The 14,357-nt window shown below is 40.6% G+C and overlaps 1 protein-coding gene across 4 annotated transcripts in view; it reads left to right on the forward strand.

The window, feature by feature from the left end:
• Positions 1-14,357, forward strand: part of PLPPR5 (phospholipid phosphatase related 5) — a 465,309-nt gene that overhangs the window by 421,409 nt on the left and 29,543 nt on the right. For all 4 annotated transcript variants that reach the window (XM_021088656.1, XM_021088657.1, XM_013997347.2 and 1 more), the window contains 1 exon segment: positions 6,498-6,674. In XM_021088656.1, the coding sequence (XP_020944315.1) occupies positions 6,498-6,674 (177 nt within the window).

A 14,357-nucleotide genomic window follows, 5' to 3' on the forward strand; every position in this document is an offset into this window, starting at 1 on the left:
TTGTGTGTGTGTTTTTGTCTTATTGGGGCCACACCTATGGCATGTGGAGGTTCCCAGGCTAGTGGTCTAATTGGAGCTGTTGCTGCCGGCCTACGCCAGAGCCACAGCAACTCGGGATCCGAGCTGCGTCTGTGACCTACACCACAGCTCATGGCAACACCAGATCCTTAACCCCCTGAGCAAGGCCAGGAATCGAACCCGCAACCTCATGGTTCCTAGTCAGATTCATTTCCGCTGTGCCACGACATGAACTCCAATTTTTAAAATATATTTTATTGAACCAAGCATGTCCAGAGTTTAACATTTCAATGTGTATCAACATAAAAATTATTAAGTAGATATTTTGCATTCCTTTTTTTTTTTTGGTAAGTTTTCAAAATCCATTGTCTATTTGACTCTCGCAATACATCTCAGTTCTGATACAACATGTTCTTCTCAAGTATTTGATTTGTATTTAGGTTTCGTAAAATTTACAGTGTAAAAGTAGATGCACATACCCAGTTTGTTCCAAACGTATTTTGAAGTTTTCTTCACATCAAGTACCAGTCGTGAAACAAGTTAACTAAAATTAAAAATTCAGTTCCATGGTCCCAGTGGCCACATTTCCAGTGCTCAATAGCTCTAGCTAAGGGCTACCAGATTGGACAACAGTTCTAGAATTTCTCATCTATTATTCAGTGTCTCAGAGAAGGAGCTGCCATAAGAGAAGTGCCGGCATTGCCCCATTTCCCTGTTCCCTCGGTCCTGGCAATGCCCACTCTACTCTCCACTTACATGAGCTGGACTCTTTTATTTTATTTTCTCTTTTTTGACCACCCCGCAGCCTATGGAGTCCCTGGGCCAGGAATCAGATCCGAGCCTCTGTTGCAACCTACACCACAGCTGCAGCAACGCTGGATCCTTAGCCCTCTGTGCCGGGCTGTGTCCCAGTGCTCCAGAGACGCTACGGATCCCATTGCGCCACAGCGGGAACTCAGAGGTGGACTGTTTTAGGTTCCATTTATAAGTGAGATCTTGCAGCATCTGTCTTTCTGTGCCTGGCATTTTTTGCTTGGCATGATGGCGAATGTTGTCTATGTTGTCTTGCATGGCAGGATTTCTTTCCTTTTTAAGGCCGAATAACAGTATGTCTATACATACCACGGATCTAATGTACAGCAATGTAACTGTAATTTACACTACTGTACTGCATACTTGAAATTTGCCAAGAGAGCAGGTAGATCTAAAATGTTCTCACCGCGCCCATACGCACAAGGTGCTAATTATGTGAGGGAGTGGACACATTCATTAGCTTGACAGCGGCTGTTACGTCACAGTGTACACACACAGTGAGAAGCTGAGAGAGAGGCTGATTTGATAGACGTTAACCTCGAAGTTCAAGATGGTTTTGACGAGGTGGAATGCATTTTGATATAAAAACACCAAATTGTACACCTTCAGCATATCCATTTTTAAAAATTTGTCAATTATACCTGAATAAAGCTGGAAAAAGAAAAAAAGGGAAACAGAGAGATGGGCCAAAACCAATCAGAAAAGGAAGATAACAATGTTTGGCTTCAATCGTCTAATCTTTCTTTGTCAAGAGAGAGCAGGCAATTCTAAATTCCCACTGAGCGAGGCCAGGGATCGAACCCGCAACCTCATGGTTCCTAGTCGGATTCGTTAACCACTGTGCCACAATGGGAACTCCAAGATCTATGTTTTTTATTACAAGCCAGAGAGAGTACATAGGTACCGCCAGGGAGAAGGCGCCGTATCTGGGCCTCGGAGGAGAGTACAGGAAGGAAGGGCAGCGGCGAGCATTTGGGTGGCACCCCTGGGTTAGGAAGCCTGAGAAGGACGTTGGGCATCGGATGATAGAAGCTCCAGAGAGGATGAAGAGAAAACAGGGAGTACATGGATTTAGAAACTGGGAACTCAGCCTCAACATAGCCCAATGGCAGGTGGGTCAGGCATCAGAGCAGCTGGTGCTGTGGGAGCCACAGGACCCTGCAGCAGAGCCCAAGAGAGCAGACAGCTCACCTGGGGCTGGAGGGAGGATGTGTGGGGGGTCGGAGCGTGAGCCTGTATGGGCCACATTGGGGGGGGGTTGCCAGGACATTCACTGTGGTTGTCCGAAGAGCTCCGGAGATGCAGTGGGAGGAGCAGGTGGCAGGAGAGGCAGGGAGGATTTTGTGCGACAGCCCTGTGGCTGCTCTGAGGTTGCCTCTGCTCCTCAGCCATGCAGTCTTGAAGGCCTCCAGCTGGACCACAGGGTCATTTTGCCAGAAAGAGAAGACTGAGAAGCTGAGAACAACTGAGCATTTATTCAGCATTCCTCTTCAGTGCAGGGTGGACGCCCATGATGAAGCTGAGCTCAGTTATGGGGAAAAAAAGGTAGCTGTACGCTTTATACAATCTAGGTTGTAGTCTATAAAATTTATGACGTCACTATACCACTGTTTATTGCACTTTCCCGTCGCAGCCCTGAAAGGTCTGAATTATGTGCACATACATCTGCCTGGCATGTCTGTGGTCTTAACACCGCTGTATCACCTCTCATCACAGTTCTGTTACCTACCCTGTTGGATTCATTTACATCGCAATTTGGCAAGTTTATGATTGTGGTGAAGCATGGATATAATAATAATAAGACTTCCAGGACTCTGCATGCCTGTATCAAAGTATGAACCCCCTCCCCAAATTTTGTTCAGTGTCCCTGTACAGATTTGCAAATAGGTCTCTAGTGGAGTCCCATGGAATCGCATCCTTGACCCTGTCCTATGGGTGTCCGAAGCTAATGAGAAGCTGAGAGAGAGATTAATTTGATAGACGTCACCCTCAAAGTTCAAGACCATTTTGACAAGGTGGAATGCATTTTGAAAACAATTAAGAAGATTTATTTTTTAAAATAATTCTAGGAATCTAATAAGAGGAACTTTGTAGGGCATCTGTCCACGCGGGGGCAACAAACAAGATTACTGGTAGTGCTTTGTGGTTATTCAAAACAAAACAAAACAAAACAAAAACTAGAGATTGTCACGCTACATGAAGTAACTCAGAAAGAGGAAGACATATACCATATGATATCAATTGTATGTGGAATCTAAAATATGACACAAATGAACTTATTTACAAAACAGAAGAGGACATGAAAGACAAATTTTTGGTCATCTAAGTGGAAAGGGAGCAGGGGAGGGCTCAACTAGGAGTTTGGGATTGGTGGATATGAATATAATAGATATTCTGTGTATATATATATATATATATATATTCTGCATCTTTGTGCTACTAGATATTCATAGGATTGCTGAGTAAGAACTGCCCAATAATAGTTAAATGGCTTGGCCCATAAGGTAGTGAGAATCCACTGACTCTTGAGGGCTGAATAGATACCATCCTGCTCAAACCACATGCCCTTCTGTTTGTGTTTTATTTTAGCTATGTTTTGACATCTGGTTAACCTAGATGGTTTCATAAGTGAATTAAAAACCAAGAGAGCATAAATAATCAATTCCTGTCCTGTATCCAACTTGCTTAATAGTTTTTTATGCTGTAATTTCCTCTACTGCTAATTAGAAATAATAGACTTTCTGTAAGGATAACACAATTAGACTGGTTAAAAGGCACATTCACAAAGTACCAAAAAATTCCCTAGTACATGTCAGTGAAAACTCAAATTTTTCTTATGTGACATCCATGCCCACTGATTATGCTACAGAAAAATCTGTGCATTATAAACCGCTACCATGATTCACTTTAAAGTTGAAAGTATTTGAGGAGTTCGCCATCGTGGCTCAGCAGTAACAAACTCGAGTAGCATCCATGAGGATGTAGGTTCGATCCCTGGCCTTGCTCAGTGGGTTAAACCACCCGGTGGTGTAGGTCGCAGAAGTGGCTTGTAGCTGATTTGACCCAGGCCTGGGAACTTACATATGCCATGGCTGTGTCCCTGAAAACACACACACACACACAGAATAAAAATAAAATAAAGTTGAAAGTATTTGAGCAAATATCACCCTTCTCCCATCACCCTTAAAATTCAGTTTTCTTCCATTCTGGTTCTGGACATTCAATGGAGATCTGGTGGAGGAAGAGCCAAATCCCAGGCTATTCCTAACACAGAAGCTTTTTCATGAGTTTGCCTAGTAGCCAGACTGTGTCCTGGGACCCCTTATAATCAGTGCTTGAGTCATAGAGCAATTTAGGACTGAACTCCAGTTCAAGAGGAAGCTCAGAGGATCATCCCAAGTTCACAGATTACTGCAAGCCTGCACCCCTTGCACAAGGAAGGGCTGAGCTCTCTTCTGAGGTGGCCTCTGGGGATGAAGGAGAATGCCTGTGTTTTCCAGAGCAAACTAATACTACTTCCTACTTCTCCCTTACGGTAGCGTGTAAATGTTGCCTCCCTGCTCTGTATGATGGTTCCCTTCTTTCTTCCATTTTTAATTTCATTTCTCTTGCATCCATTCACATTTAGCCTGTGTCCATTGGCCATTCCCTCCAGGCAAGTAATCAATAGAGAAAGAAAGGAAGGGTAGAGGCACCAGAGTGCTTTACCCCTGCTTCCCATCCATGTCTCTCCTTTCTCAAAATTGCCACCTCCGCCCCCTCACAGTCAGCTTGTGCATCCTTCATAATAAGCTTCAGTGAGTCAATTTTTTCATCTATAAAATGAAGGTAATGATGCTGTCTTACTAACAGGACTATTGTGAAGATTCAATAAGTCTGGAACATTGTCTTGAATAGCCATCACTCATGAAATCAGAGCCTAATGATTATTAGCAATATTCCTACTATTCAGTTATCATTTCGCATTTATTTTGTCTTAGTAAGGGTAGGATGTTCTGACAGATGGGAAGAAATGCAGAGGTAAGACATCATTACTCAGCCTATGGCTGCATTAAAGAAAATCTCAGGAGCAGCCCACGTTTCACTCCCCATGTATATGCATGAGTCAAATAAGGAATTACTCTATTAGATGCATCATCACTGGCAACCTGAAGGGGTGTGATAGTCCTGCCTTGTTATTCATGTGGGCAAAACTCTTTTAACATATTTCTCTCAGTGGCAGCAGCCTTGTTTTCTCCTTCTCATCCCCTTCTCTTTCCCTCTCTTGTGTACTGATTCTCCTTAACTGAAACTATTCAGCTCTTCCCAGCTCAGGCTCAGAACCCGCAGACATAGCTCTGAAGGTCATAGGCCCAAGGCGGAGATAGTCCAGCTTTTATTTTTTCCTAGAATATCAGGGCTGGTTAGGTTGCAAAAGGGCTAGAACTTGGCTAGATAGAAGCCTTGGATCACATGGGCTGTTTAAATATTCATATAGTGTGCGTTGGCAGCTAATAGGCCTGCGAACTCTGCCCAGAAAAAAAAAATAAAGCGAAAAGATAATTACCGAATTTCATAGCATTCTAAAGTGGCTGCTGAGAATGAAAACCTTAAGTGCTGATTGTGGTTTTTAATCTCTTAGGCAAATTTTTTTCTTTATTCCACTGAGGACAACAGGCAAGTGGTTATATGCCTGATTATATTTCTGATTATGTTGTCAGTATCGGATTCTGACATTAATATCATAAAAACTGATTGTATTGTCAAAGCCATCTCTTCTTCATAATCACTTTACTAATGGCAGGAAATAACAGACACATACCCTTTGTAGTCAACAGATTCATTAAATAACCACACATCGTTTAAATCTGAGCAGTTGATCAATAGAAAAAATCAGATGAGGGAACGACTGAGTTTCCTGAGCCTGGTGGCTCACAATGTGAAGACATTTCATTCTGTGCAGTCAACTGATGTATGTTCTTCTTTAGCATATGTGAAGATGCCAAAAACGTAGTTATTTAATAATTGTTTTGGTTTGGTTTTAGCCAGCACATTGCCCCCATCATAATTGTTTTTTTTTTTTTTGGTTGTCCTAATTCTGGTTGATAAAATTTAGTTAAAGCTATTTCACCGCTTCAGATAACAACATAAAAGCAAACCTTGGCACAGTACTGAACCTTAAATTCTTTTTTCAAAATAATATCTATTTGGTGGAAATGGGCTCCGTTTTGGTTTATTTATAGCTATATTCACAAACTCTGATTTTTAAAAAGTATGCTTCCTCTCAGGAGGCATACAAAAATGTAAACATAAAATCTACTCATTCATCAGTTTTCCCCTTTTTAATAGTATTCACCTAAAATGTGAATTTAGGTAAAACAAGAATAAGTACTTTGCAAGTTATAAAGAAAGTCACTTGGAATGTTTCTATGCAGTGTCTTAGATGATTAATATTCTATAAGAACTGGCATTAATCCGTATAAGCTAAGTAAAATTAACTCATCGCTACTCTTATTAAACTCTACTTTTAAGAAACTTGCTTCAGAAAATTCGTAAGCTGCAGTTGATTATTTGAACTATATAGGCAGGTATATGTCTGTACATATTTATGTGTGCAGATACATATATAAGGTGTATATCAAGAAAATATGTTCATGAAAAGTCATGTTTTTCGTTTGGTATTTCAGATGTATATCACCAACACAATCAAAGCCAAAGGAACAAGACTCGCTAAGCCTGTTCTGTGCCTGGGCTTAATGTGCTTGGCCTTTCTCACTGGACTCAACAGAGTAGCAGAGTATCGAAATCATTGGTCTGATGTGATAGCAGGCTTTCTGGTTGGAATATCTATAGCAGTATTTCTGGTAAGTATAAATTTATTTGAAAATAATTTGGTTTTGAATTAGCTTGTATAATGACCTGCTGGACAATACAGGTGTGAATCACAGGCTTTAGTTATCTAAAGCAGATGGAAGTATGTGGTTTAAGTCATTCATTTCTTCCTCCTCCCTCATTTTGTAGTCAGGTTTAGGGGTGGAAAAAAATAAATATTCCACATTTAAAGGTGACCAAACAGCCCTCCCTCTCTTTCTTCATAGAAGGAACATTTACCGAGACTCTGCTATAACCCAGGCACCATGCTCAGGGCTGGGAATAAATACATGAAAAAGACGTAGTCCAGATCCTCAAACAGGTTGAAGTCAGGTGGGACAAGATGGGCACAGAGAGTTCTCTAAAGGGTTCTCTAAAGGGCTATGATAGAGGTAGGTTTATTCAAGAGAGCCACTCTGTTGGGATTAGGGACCCATCAAAAAGAGGAGGGGACGTATAAACTGGAAAAGTTTATGGGGGGGGTCTCTCGCTTGGGGCATAAGGAATAAAGGGCAACAAACACAATACGCAGGGGCAATAGGAAATGTCTCCTAAAATAAGCATGGATGGAGCCCCTCCTGAATTCCAGGGCGCAGTATGCGTCTGAGAGAATGTGGCCCCTGGAAAGGTACCCATCATCCAGTGTGCGTGTCATGATGGGGACAGGAAAAGGACGTAGGGGAATATCCTGCAAAACCTCACATGTTATAACAATAACTCGGGCTTTTGTTTAAAAAATATCCATGATTTGAGAACTTTTGCCTGGGTCCAAGTGAGTTGAAACAGAAAAGGAAAAAAAAAAAGAAAAGAAAAAACCAGCCTGCCTGAATCCCAGCTTCTTGATCTACTCAATCTGTGCTGTTAAGCAATTTACTTAGCCTCAATTTCTTCCCCTTTAAATGAGGCTATAAACAGCCTCCTTGAAAGGTTATTATAAGGATTTAATAAAGGTTAAACGGAACGGGATGTAAGTTCAGTGCGTGGCCACGTGGATGACAAAGTAATTTCTGTCAATGAGAGTTTGTCTCCTTTCAGTCCCTTTTACTCTGTGATCGGATTTGTGCACTGAAAATGTTTTCTGGGAAATAAAACTCCAGGTGAGAAGAGAAGAGCCAAGTTATGCCGAACCAGGGAGATAAAACAGACACATTGGGCCTCTGAGGGCACAGAGAGAGGGGAAGGATGCCCGGGGTGCCGAGGAGGTGGAATGGTTTGGACTTGATGAAACACTGGGGATGATGGGGTGGGGGTGGGGAGCTGTGCCAGTTTCTCATGCGGGCAGCTAAGACTCTTTTATTTCCAGTGGTGATTTCAGCTCTGGCTTGCAATATCCTGGGGTATTTGCAGTGATCTTGCAGTATGTGCAGATCTCTAAAAGGATTCCAAAATAAAATTCACACGAACCTACTCCGGCCAAACCTCTGTGTGTGGGTTGAAGGCCTTCGTGTCCCCAGGCCCCACGCCCAGTGTCTAGCATTTGCCTCTGACTCATCACGTCCCAGGTCATTTCCACAACAGGATCTTTCTCTCGTGTCATATTGTTTTGCTCTTCCGACCATAGCCTCTCCATTTTAGAGATGAACACTTCTCAGCTCTAACAGAGCCATAGGTTCCTAACCCTGCTCACTTCCTCCAAATCTGTCCCATTCCGCTTCTATACACACAATAACACAATCCATTGCTAATAACAAAACAGAATAAACACATGGCAGAGCTCTTTCCCGCTGCTAATGTTATTTTTTAAATTTATTATCTATTTATTACACAATGAATTTATTACATTTATAGTTGGACAATGATCATCACAATCCAGTTTTAAAGGATTTCCATCCCAAACCCCCAGTGCATCCCCCCACCCCCTAAACTGTCTCCTTTGGAAACCGTATATTTTTCAAAGTCTATGAGTCAGTATCTGTTCTGCAAAGAAGTTCATTCTGTCCTTTCTTCAGGTTTCACATGTCAGTGAAAGCATTTGATGTTGGTGTCTCATTGTCTAACTGACTTCACTTAGCATGATAATGTCTAGGTCCATCCATGTTGCTTAAAATGCCATTATTTTGTTCCTTTTAATGGCTGAGTAATATTCCGTTGTGTATATTCTTGATCCACTCCTCTGTCGATGGATATTTAGGTTATTTCCATGTGTTGGCTACTGAAAATAGTGCTGCAATGAACATCGGAGTACAAGTGTTTTTTTGAGTCATGATTTTCTCTGGATAGATGCCCAGGAGTGGGATTGCTGGATCAAATGGTAATTCTATGTTTAGTTTTCTGAGGAATCTCCATACTGCTTTCCACAGGGGTTGCACCAATTTACAATCCCACCAACAGTGTAAGAGGGTTCCTTTTTCTCCACACCCTCTCCAGCACTTATTGTTTGTAGACTTTTGGATGATGTTCATTCTGACTGGTGTAAGGTGGTACCTCAGAGTGGTTTTGATTTGCATTTCTCTAATAATGAGTGATGTTGAACATCTTTTCATGTGTTTTTTGGCCATCCATATGTCTTCTTTGGAGAATTGCCTGTTTAGATCTTTTGCCCATTTTTTGATGGGGTTGTTTTTTTGGTATTGAGCAGTAGCAGGTGTTTATAAATTTTGGAGGTTAATCCCTTGTCAGTCGATTCATTTGCAAAGATGTTCTCCCATTCTGTGGGTTGTCTTTTCATTTTGATTAGGGTTTCCTTTGCTGTGCAGAAAGTTTTACATTTAATTAAGTCGCATTTATTTATTTTTTTTACTGTCATTACTCTTAAGGTGGATCTGAGAAGATGTTGCTGTCATTTATTTCGGAGAGTGTTTGGCCTATGTTTTCCTCTAAGAGTTTTAGAGTGTCTGGTCTTATATCTAGGTCTTTAATCCATTTGGAGTTTATTTTTGTGTATGACGTTAGGGAGTGTTCTAAGTTCATTCTTTTACATGTGACTGTCCAGTTTTCCTAGCACCATTTATAGAACAGGCTGTCTTTTCTCCATTGTATATTCTTGCCTCCTTTGTCATAGATTAGTTGACTGAAGGTGTGTGGCTTTAATTCTGGGCTTTCTATCCTATTCCACTGATCTGTATCTCTGTCTTTGCGCTGGTACCATACGGTTTTGATGACTGTTGCTTTGTAGTATAGTCTTAAGTCAGGGAGCCTGATTCCTCCAGCTCCACTTTTCTTCCTCAGGATGTTTTTGGCTATTCTGGGTCTTTTGTGCTTCCAAACAAACTTTAAAATATTTTATTCAAGTTCTGTGAAAAATGTCCTTGGTAATTTGATAGGGATTGCATTGCACCTGTAGATTGCCTTGGGTAGTATAGTCATTTTGATAATATTGACTCTTCCGATCCAAGAGCATGGTACGTCTTTCCATCTGTTTGTGTCATCTTTGATTTCTTTCATCAGTGTCTTATAGTTTTCAGAGTACAGGTCTTTTGTCTCTTTAGGTAGGTTTTTATATTTTTGGATGCAATGGTAAATGGGATTGCTTCCCTAATTACTCTTTCTGATCTTTCATTGTTAGTATACAGAAATGCTGTTTATTTCTGTGTATTAATTTTGTATCCTGTGACTTTGCCAAATTCATGGATGAGTTCTCACAGTTTTCTGGTAGATAGAGTCTTTAGGATTCTCTAGGTGTAATATCATGTCATCTGCAAATAGTGATAGTTTTACTTCTTCCTTTCCAATTTGGATTCCTTTGATTTCTTTTACTTCTCTGGTTGCTGTGGCTAGGACTTCCAAAACGATGTTGAATAGTAGTGGTGAGAACGGACATCCTTGTTTTGTTCCTGATCTCAGCAGAAATTCTTTCAGCTTTTCACCATTGAGAATGATGTTAGCTCTGGGTTTGTCATATATGACCTTTATTATGTTGAGGTAGGTTCCCTCTATGCCCACTTTCTGAAGGGTTTTTATCAGAAATGGGTTTTGGATTTTGTCAAAGGCTTTTTCTGTGTCTATTGAGAGGGTTACATGCTTTTTATTCTTCAGTTTGTTAATGTGGTATATCACACTGATTGATTTGTGGAAATCGAAGAATCCTTGCATCTCTGGGATAAATCCCACTTGGTGATGATGTACAATCCTTTTAACTGTATTGTTTGATGCAGTTTGCTAGTATTTTGTTGAGGATTTTTGCATCTATGTTCATCAGTGAAATTGGCCTGTAATTTTCTTTTTTTGTGTGTGGTATCTTTGTCTGGTTTTGGTATCAGGGTGATGGTGGCCTCATAGAATGAGTTTGGGAGTGTCCCTTCCTTTGCAATTTTTTGGAATAGTTTCAGAAGGATAGGTGTTAGCTCGTCTCTAAATGTTTGATAGAATTCACCTGTGAAGCCACCTGGTCCTGGACTTTTGTTTGTTGGAAGTTTTTTAGTCACTTTCAATTTCAGTACTTGTGATTGGTCCATTCATCTTTTCTACTTCATCTTGGTTTGGTCTTGGAAGATTGTACTTTTCTAAGAATTTGTCCATTTCTTCTAGGTTGTCCATTTTATTGGCGTATAGTTGCATACAGTAGTCTCCTATGATCCTTTGTATTTCTGTGATGTCCGTTGTTATTTCTCCTCTTTCATCTCTAATTTTATTGATTTGAATCCTCTCTTTTTTTCTTAGTAAGTCTGGCTAGGGGTTTATCAATTTTGTTGATCTTTTCAAAGAACCAGCTTTTCATTTGTTTCATTGATCTTTTCTGTGGTTTTCTTTGTTTCTATTTCATTGATTTCTGCTCTGATCTTTAAGATTTCTTTCCTTCTACTAACTTTGGGTCTTGTCCTTCTCTCTCGAGCTGCTTTAGATGTAAAGTTAGCTTGTTTATTTGAGCTTTTTCTTGTTTCCTGAGGTGGGCTTGTATTGCTATAAACTTCCCTCTTAGAATGGCTTTTGCTGCATCCCCTAGGTTTTGGAGTGTCATATCTTTGTTGTCATTTGTTTCTAGGTATTTTTAAATTTCCTCTTTGATTTTCTCAGTGATCCACTGGTTGTTTAGTAGCATGTTGTTTAGTCTCCACATGTCTGTGGTTTTTTGCAGTTTTTTTCTTGTTGTTGACTTCCAGTCATATAGCATTGTGGTTGGAAAAGATGCTTGATATGATTTCAATTTTCTTAAAGTTACCGAGGCTTGATTTATAGCCCAGGATGTGATCAATCTTAGAGAATGTTCCATGTGAACTTGGGAAGAATGTGTATTCTGTTGCTTTTGGATGGAATGTCCTATAAATATCTATTAAGTCCATCCGGTCTAATGCTTCATTCATGGCCTGTGTTTCCTTATCGATTCTCTGTCTGGATGATCTGTCCATTGCTGCAAGTGGGGTGTTAAAGTCCCCCACTATTACTGTGTTACTGTTGATTTGTCCTTTTAAGATTTTTAGCAGTTTCCTCATATACTGTGGTGAACCTATGTTGGGTGCGTAGATATTTAAACTTGTTATATCTTCCTCTTGGATCATTATGTAGTGACCATCCTTGTTTCTTAAAATATTCTTCATTTTAAAGTCTATTTTGTCTGATATGAGTATTGCTATTCCAGCTTTCTTTTGATTCCCGTTTGCATGGAATATGTTCTTCCATCCTCTCACTTTCAATTTGTATGTGTCCCTAGAAGTGAAGTGGGTCTCTTGAAGACAGCATATATATGGGTCTTGTTTTCGTATCCATTCAGCCAGTCTATGTCTTTTGGTTGGAGCCTTTAGTTCATTAACATTTAACGTAATTATTGATATGTATGTTATCGCCATATTATTAGTTGTTTTGGATTTGTTTTTGTTGCTCTTTTTTCTTTTGTTCTTCTCTTGTTCTCTCCTCTTGTGGTTTGATGACTATCTTTTGTATTGTATTTGAGTTGGTTTTTCTTATTTGTTTGTGTATCATTTGTAGATTTTTGGTTTACAGTTATTCTGAAGTTTCTAAATAAGTGTCTATATATATATATATATGAGATTGTTTTAAGTTGTCGATCTCTTAATTGTAAGTTCATCTCCATTGTCCTGCATTCGTACTCTCCTCTTCTCACTTTTTTTGATTTTGCTGGCACAACTGTGCATGCATGATTTTGGATCTTTACTGTATATATACCTTTACTGGTGAGCCTTGTCATTTGTGGTATTTTTATTTCTGGTTGCAGAATTTTCTTTTCTGCCTAGAGAACTTCCTTCAGTATTTGTTGTACAGCCGGTTTGGTGTTGCTGAATTCTCCTAGCTTTTGCTTATCTGTGAAGCTTTTGATTTCTCCTTCAAATATGAATGAGAGCCTTGCTGGGTAAGGTCATCTTGGTTGGAGGTTTTTTCTTTTCATCATGTTAAGTATATCATGCCACTCCCTTCTGGCCTGCAGAGTTTCTGCTGAAAAATCTGCCGATAACCTTATTGGGGTTCCCTTGTATGTTATTCATTTCTTTTCTCTATTTGCTTTCAGTATTTTCTCTTTGTCTTTAATTTTGGTCAGTTTGATTAATATGTGTCTCAGGGTATTCCTCCTTCGGTTTATTTTATGTGGTACTCATTGCACTTCCTGGATTTGAGTGAGTGGTTCCTTTCCCATGTTAGGGAAGTTTTTGGCTATTATCTCTTTGAATATTTTTTCTGTCCCTTTCTCTCTCTCTTCTTCTGGCACCCCTATGGTACGAATGTTTAGCATTGTCCCAGAGTTCTCTGAGACTCTCTTCATTTGTTTTCAATCTTTTTTCTCTTTTCTGTTCCACATCCATGATTTCCACTAATCTGTCCTCCACCTCACTTATTCGTTCGTCTGCCTCCTGTATTCTGCTGTTGGCTGCTTCTGATGAATTTTTTATTTCAGTTATTGTATTTTGCATCTCTTCTTGTTTAACTTTTATATCTTGTATTTCTTTGCTCAGTGTTTCCTGTAAATTATCCATCTTTGCTTCCTGTTTATTTCCAATGTCTTGCATTATCTTCAGCATCAACAGACTAAAGTCTTTTTCCTGGAGGCTGAGAATCTCCTGATCACTTAGCTGTTTTTCTGGGGGTTTTTCTTTCTCCCTCATCTGAGTTATAGTTCTCTGTCTTTTCATTTTTATAGGTTTTTGGTGTGTTGACCTTTTTACAGATAATAGAATTGTAGCCTCTCTTACTTCTGGCATCTGCCCCCCTTGTGACTGAAGTTGGTACAGGGTGGGTGGGGGCTTGCTGTAGGCTTCCTGATGGGAGGGACTGGTGCCTGCTCACTGGTAGGTGGAGCTGATTCCTATCCCTCTGGCGGGTGGGACTTTGTCTCTGGGTGAGATTAGAGGCACCTGTGTGCCTGAGGGGTCCTTAGGCAGCCTGTTTACTGAGGGGAGGGGCTGTGATCCCACCAGGATTGTTGTTTGCCCTGGGGCTTCTCAGCACTGATGGGTGGGGCCAGATTTTCCCAAAATGCCCACCTCCAGAGAAAGGCATGCTGATGAATATTCCCAAGAGCTTTGCTTCCAATGTCTTTCCCCCACAACAAGCCCCATTCACCCCTGTTTACCCAGGAGGTCCTCCAAGAACTGCAGTCAGGTCTGACCCAGATTCCTATGGAGACTTTGCTTTCCCCTGGGACCCAGTGCACATGAAAATCTGTGTACACCTTTTATGAATGGGGTCTCCATTTCCCCCAGTCCTGTGGAGCTCCTGCGCACAAGCCCCACTGGCCTTCAATGCCAGATGCTCCGGGCACTCTTTCTCCCAGTGCCAGATCCCCAGAC

Source organism: Sus scrofa, chromosome 4 (assembly GCF_000003025.6).
Source record: "Sus scrofa isolate TJ Tabasco breed Duroc chromosome 4, Sscrofa11.1, whole genome shotgun sequence".
NCBI classification, from domain to species: domain Eukaryota; kingdom Metazoa; phylum Chordata; class Mammalia; order Artiodactyla; family Suidae; genus Sus; species Sus scrofa.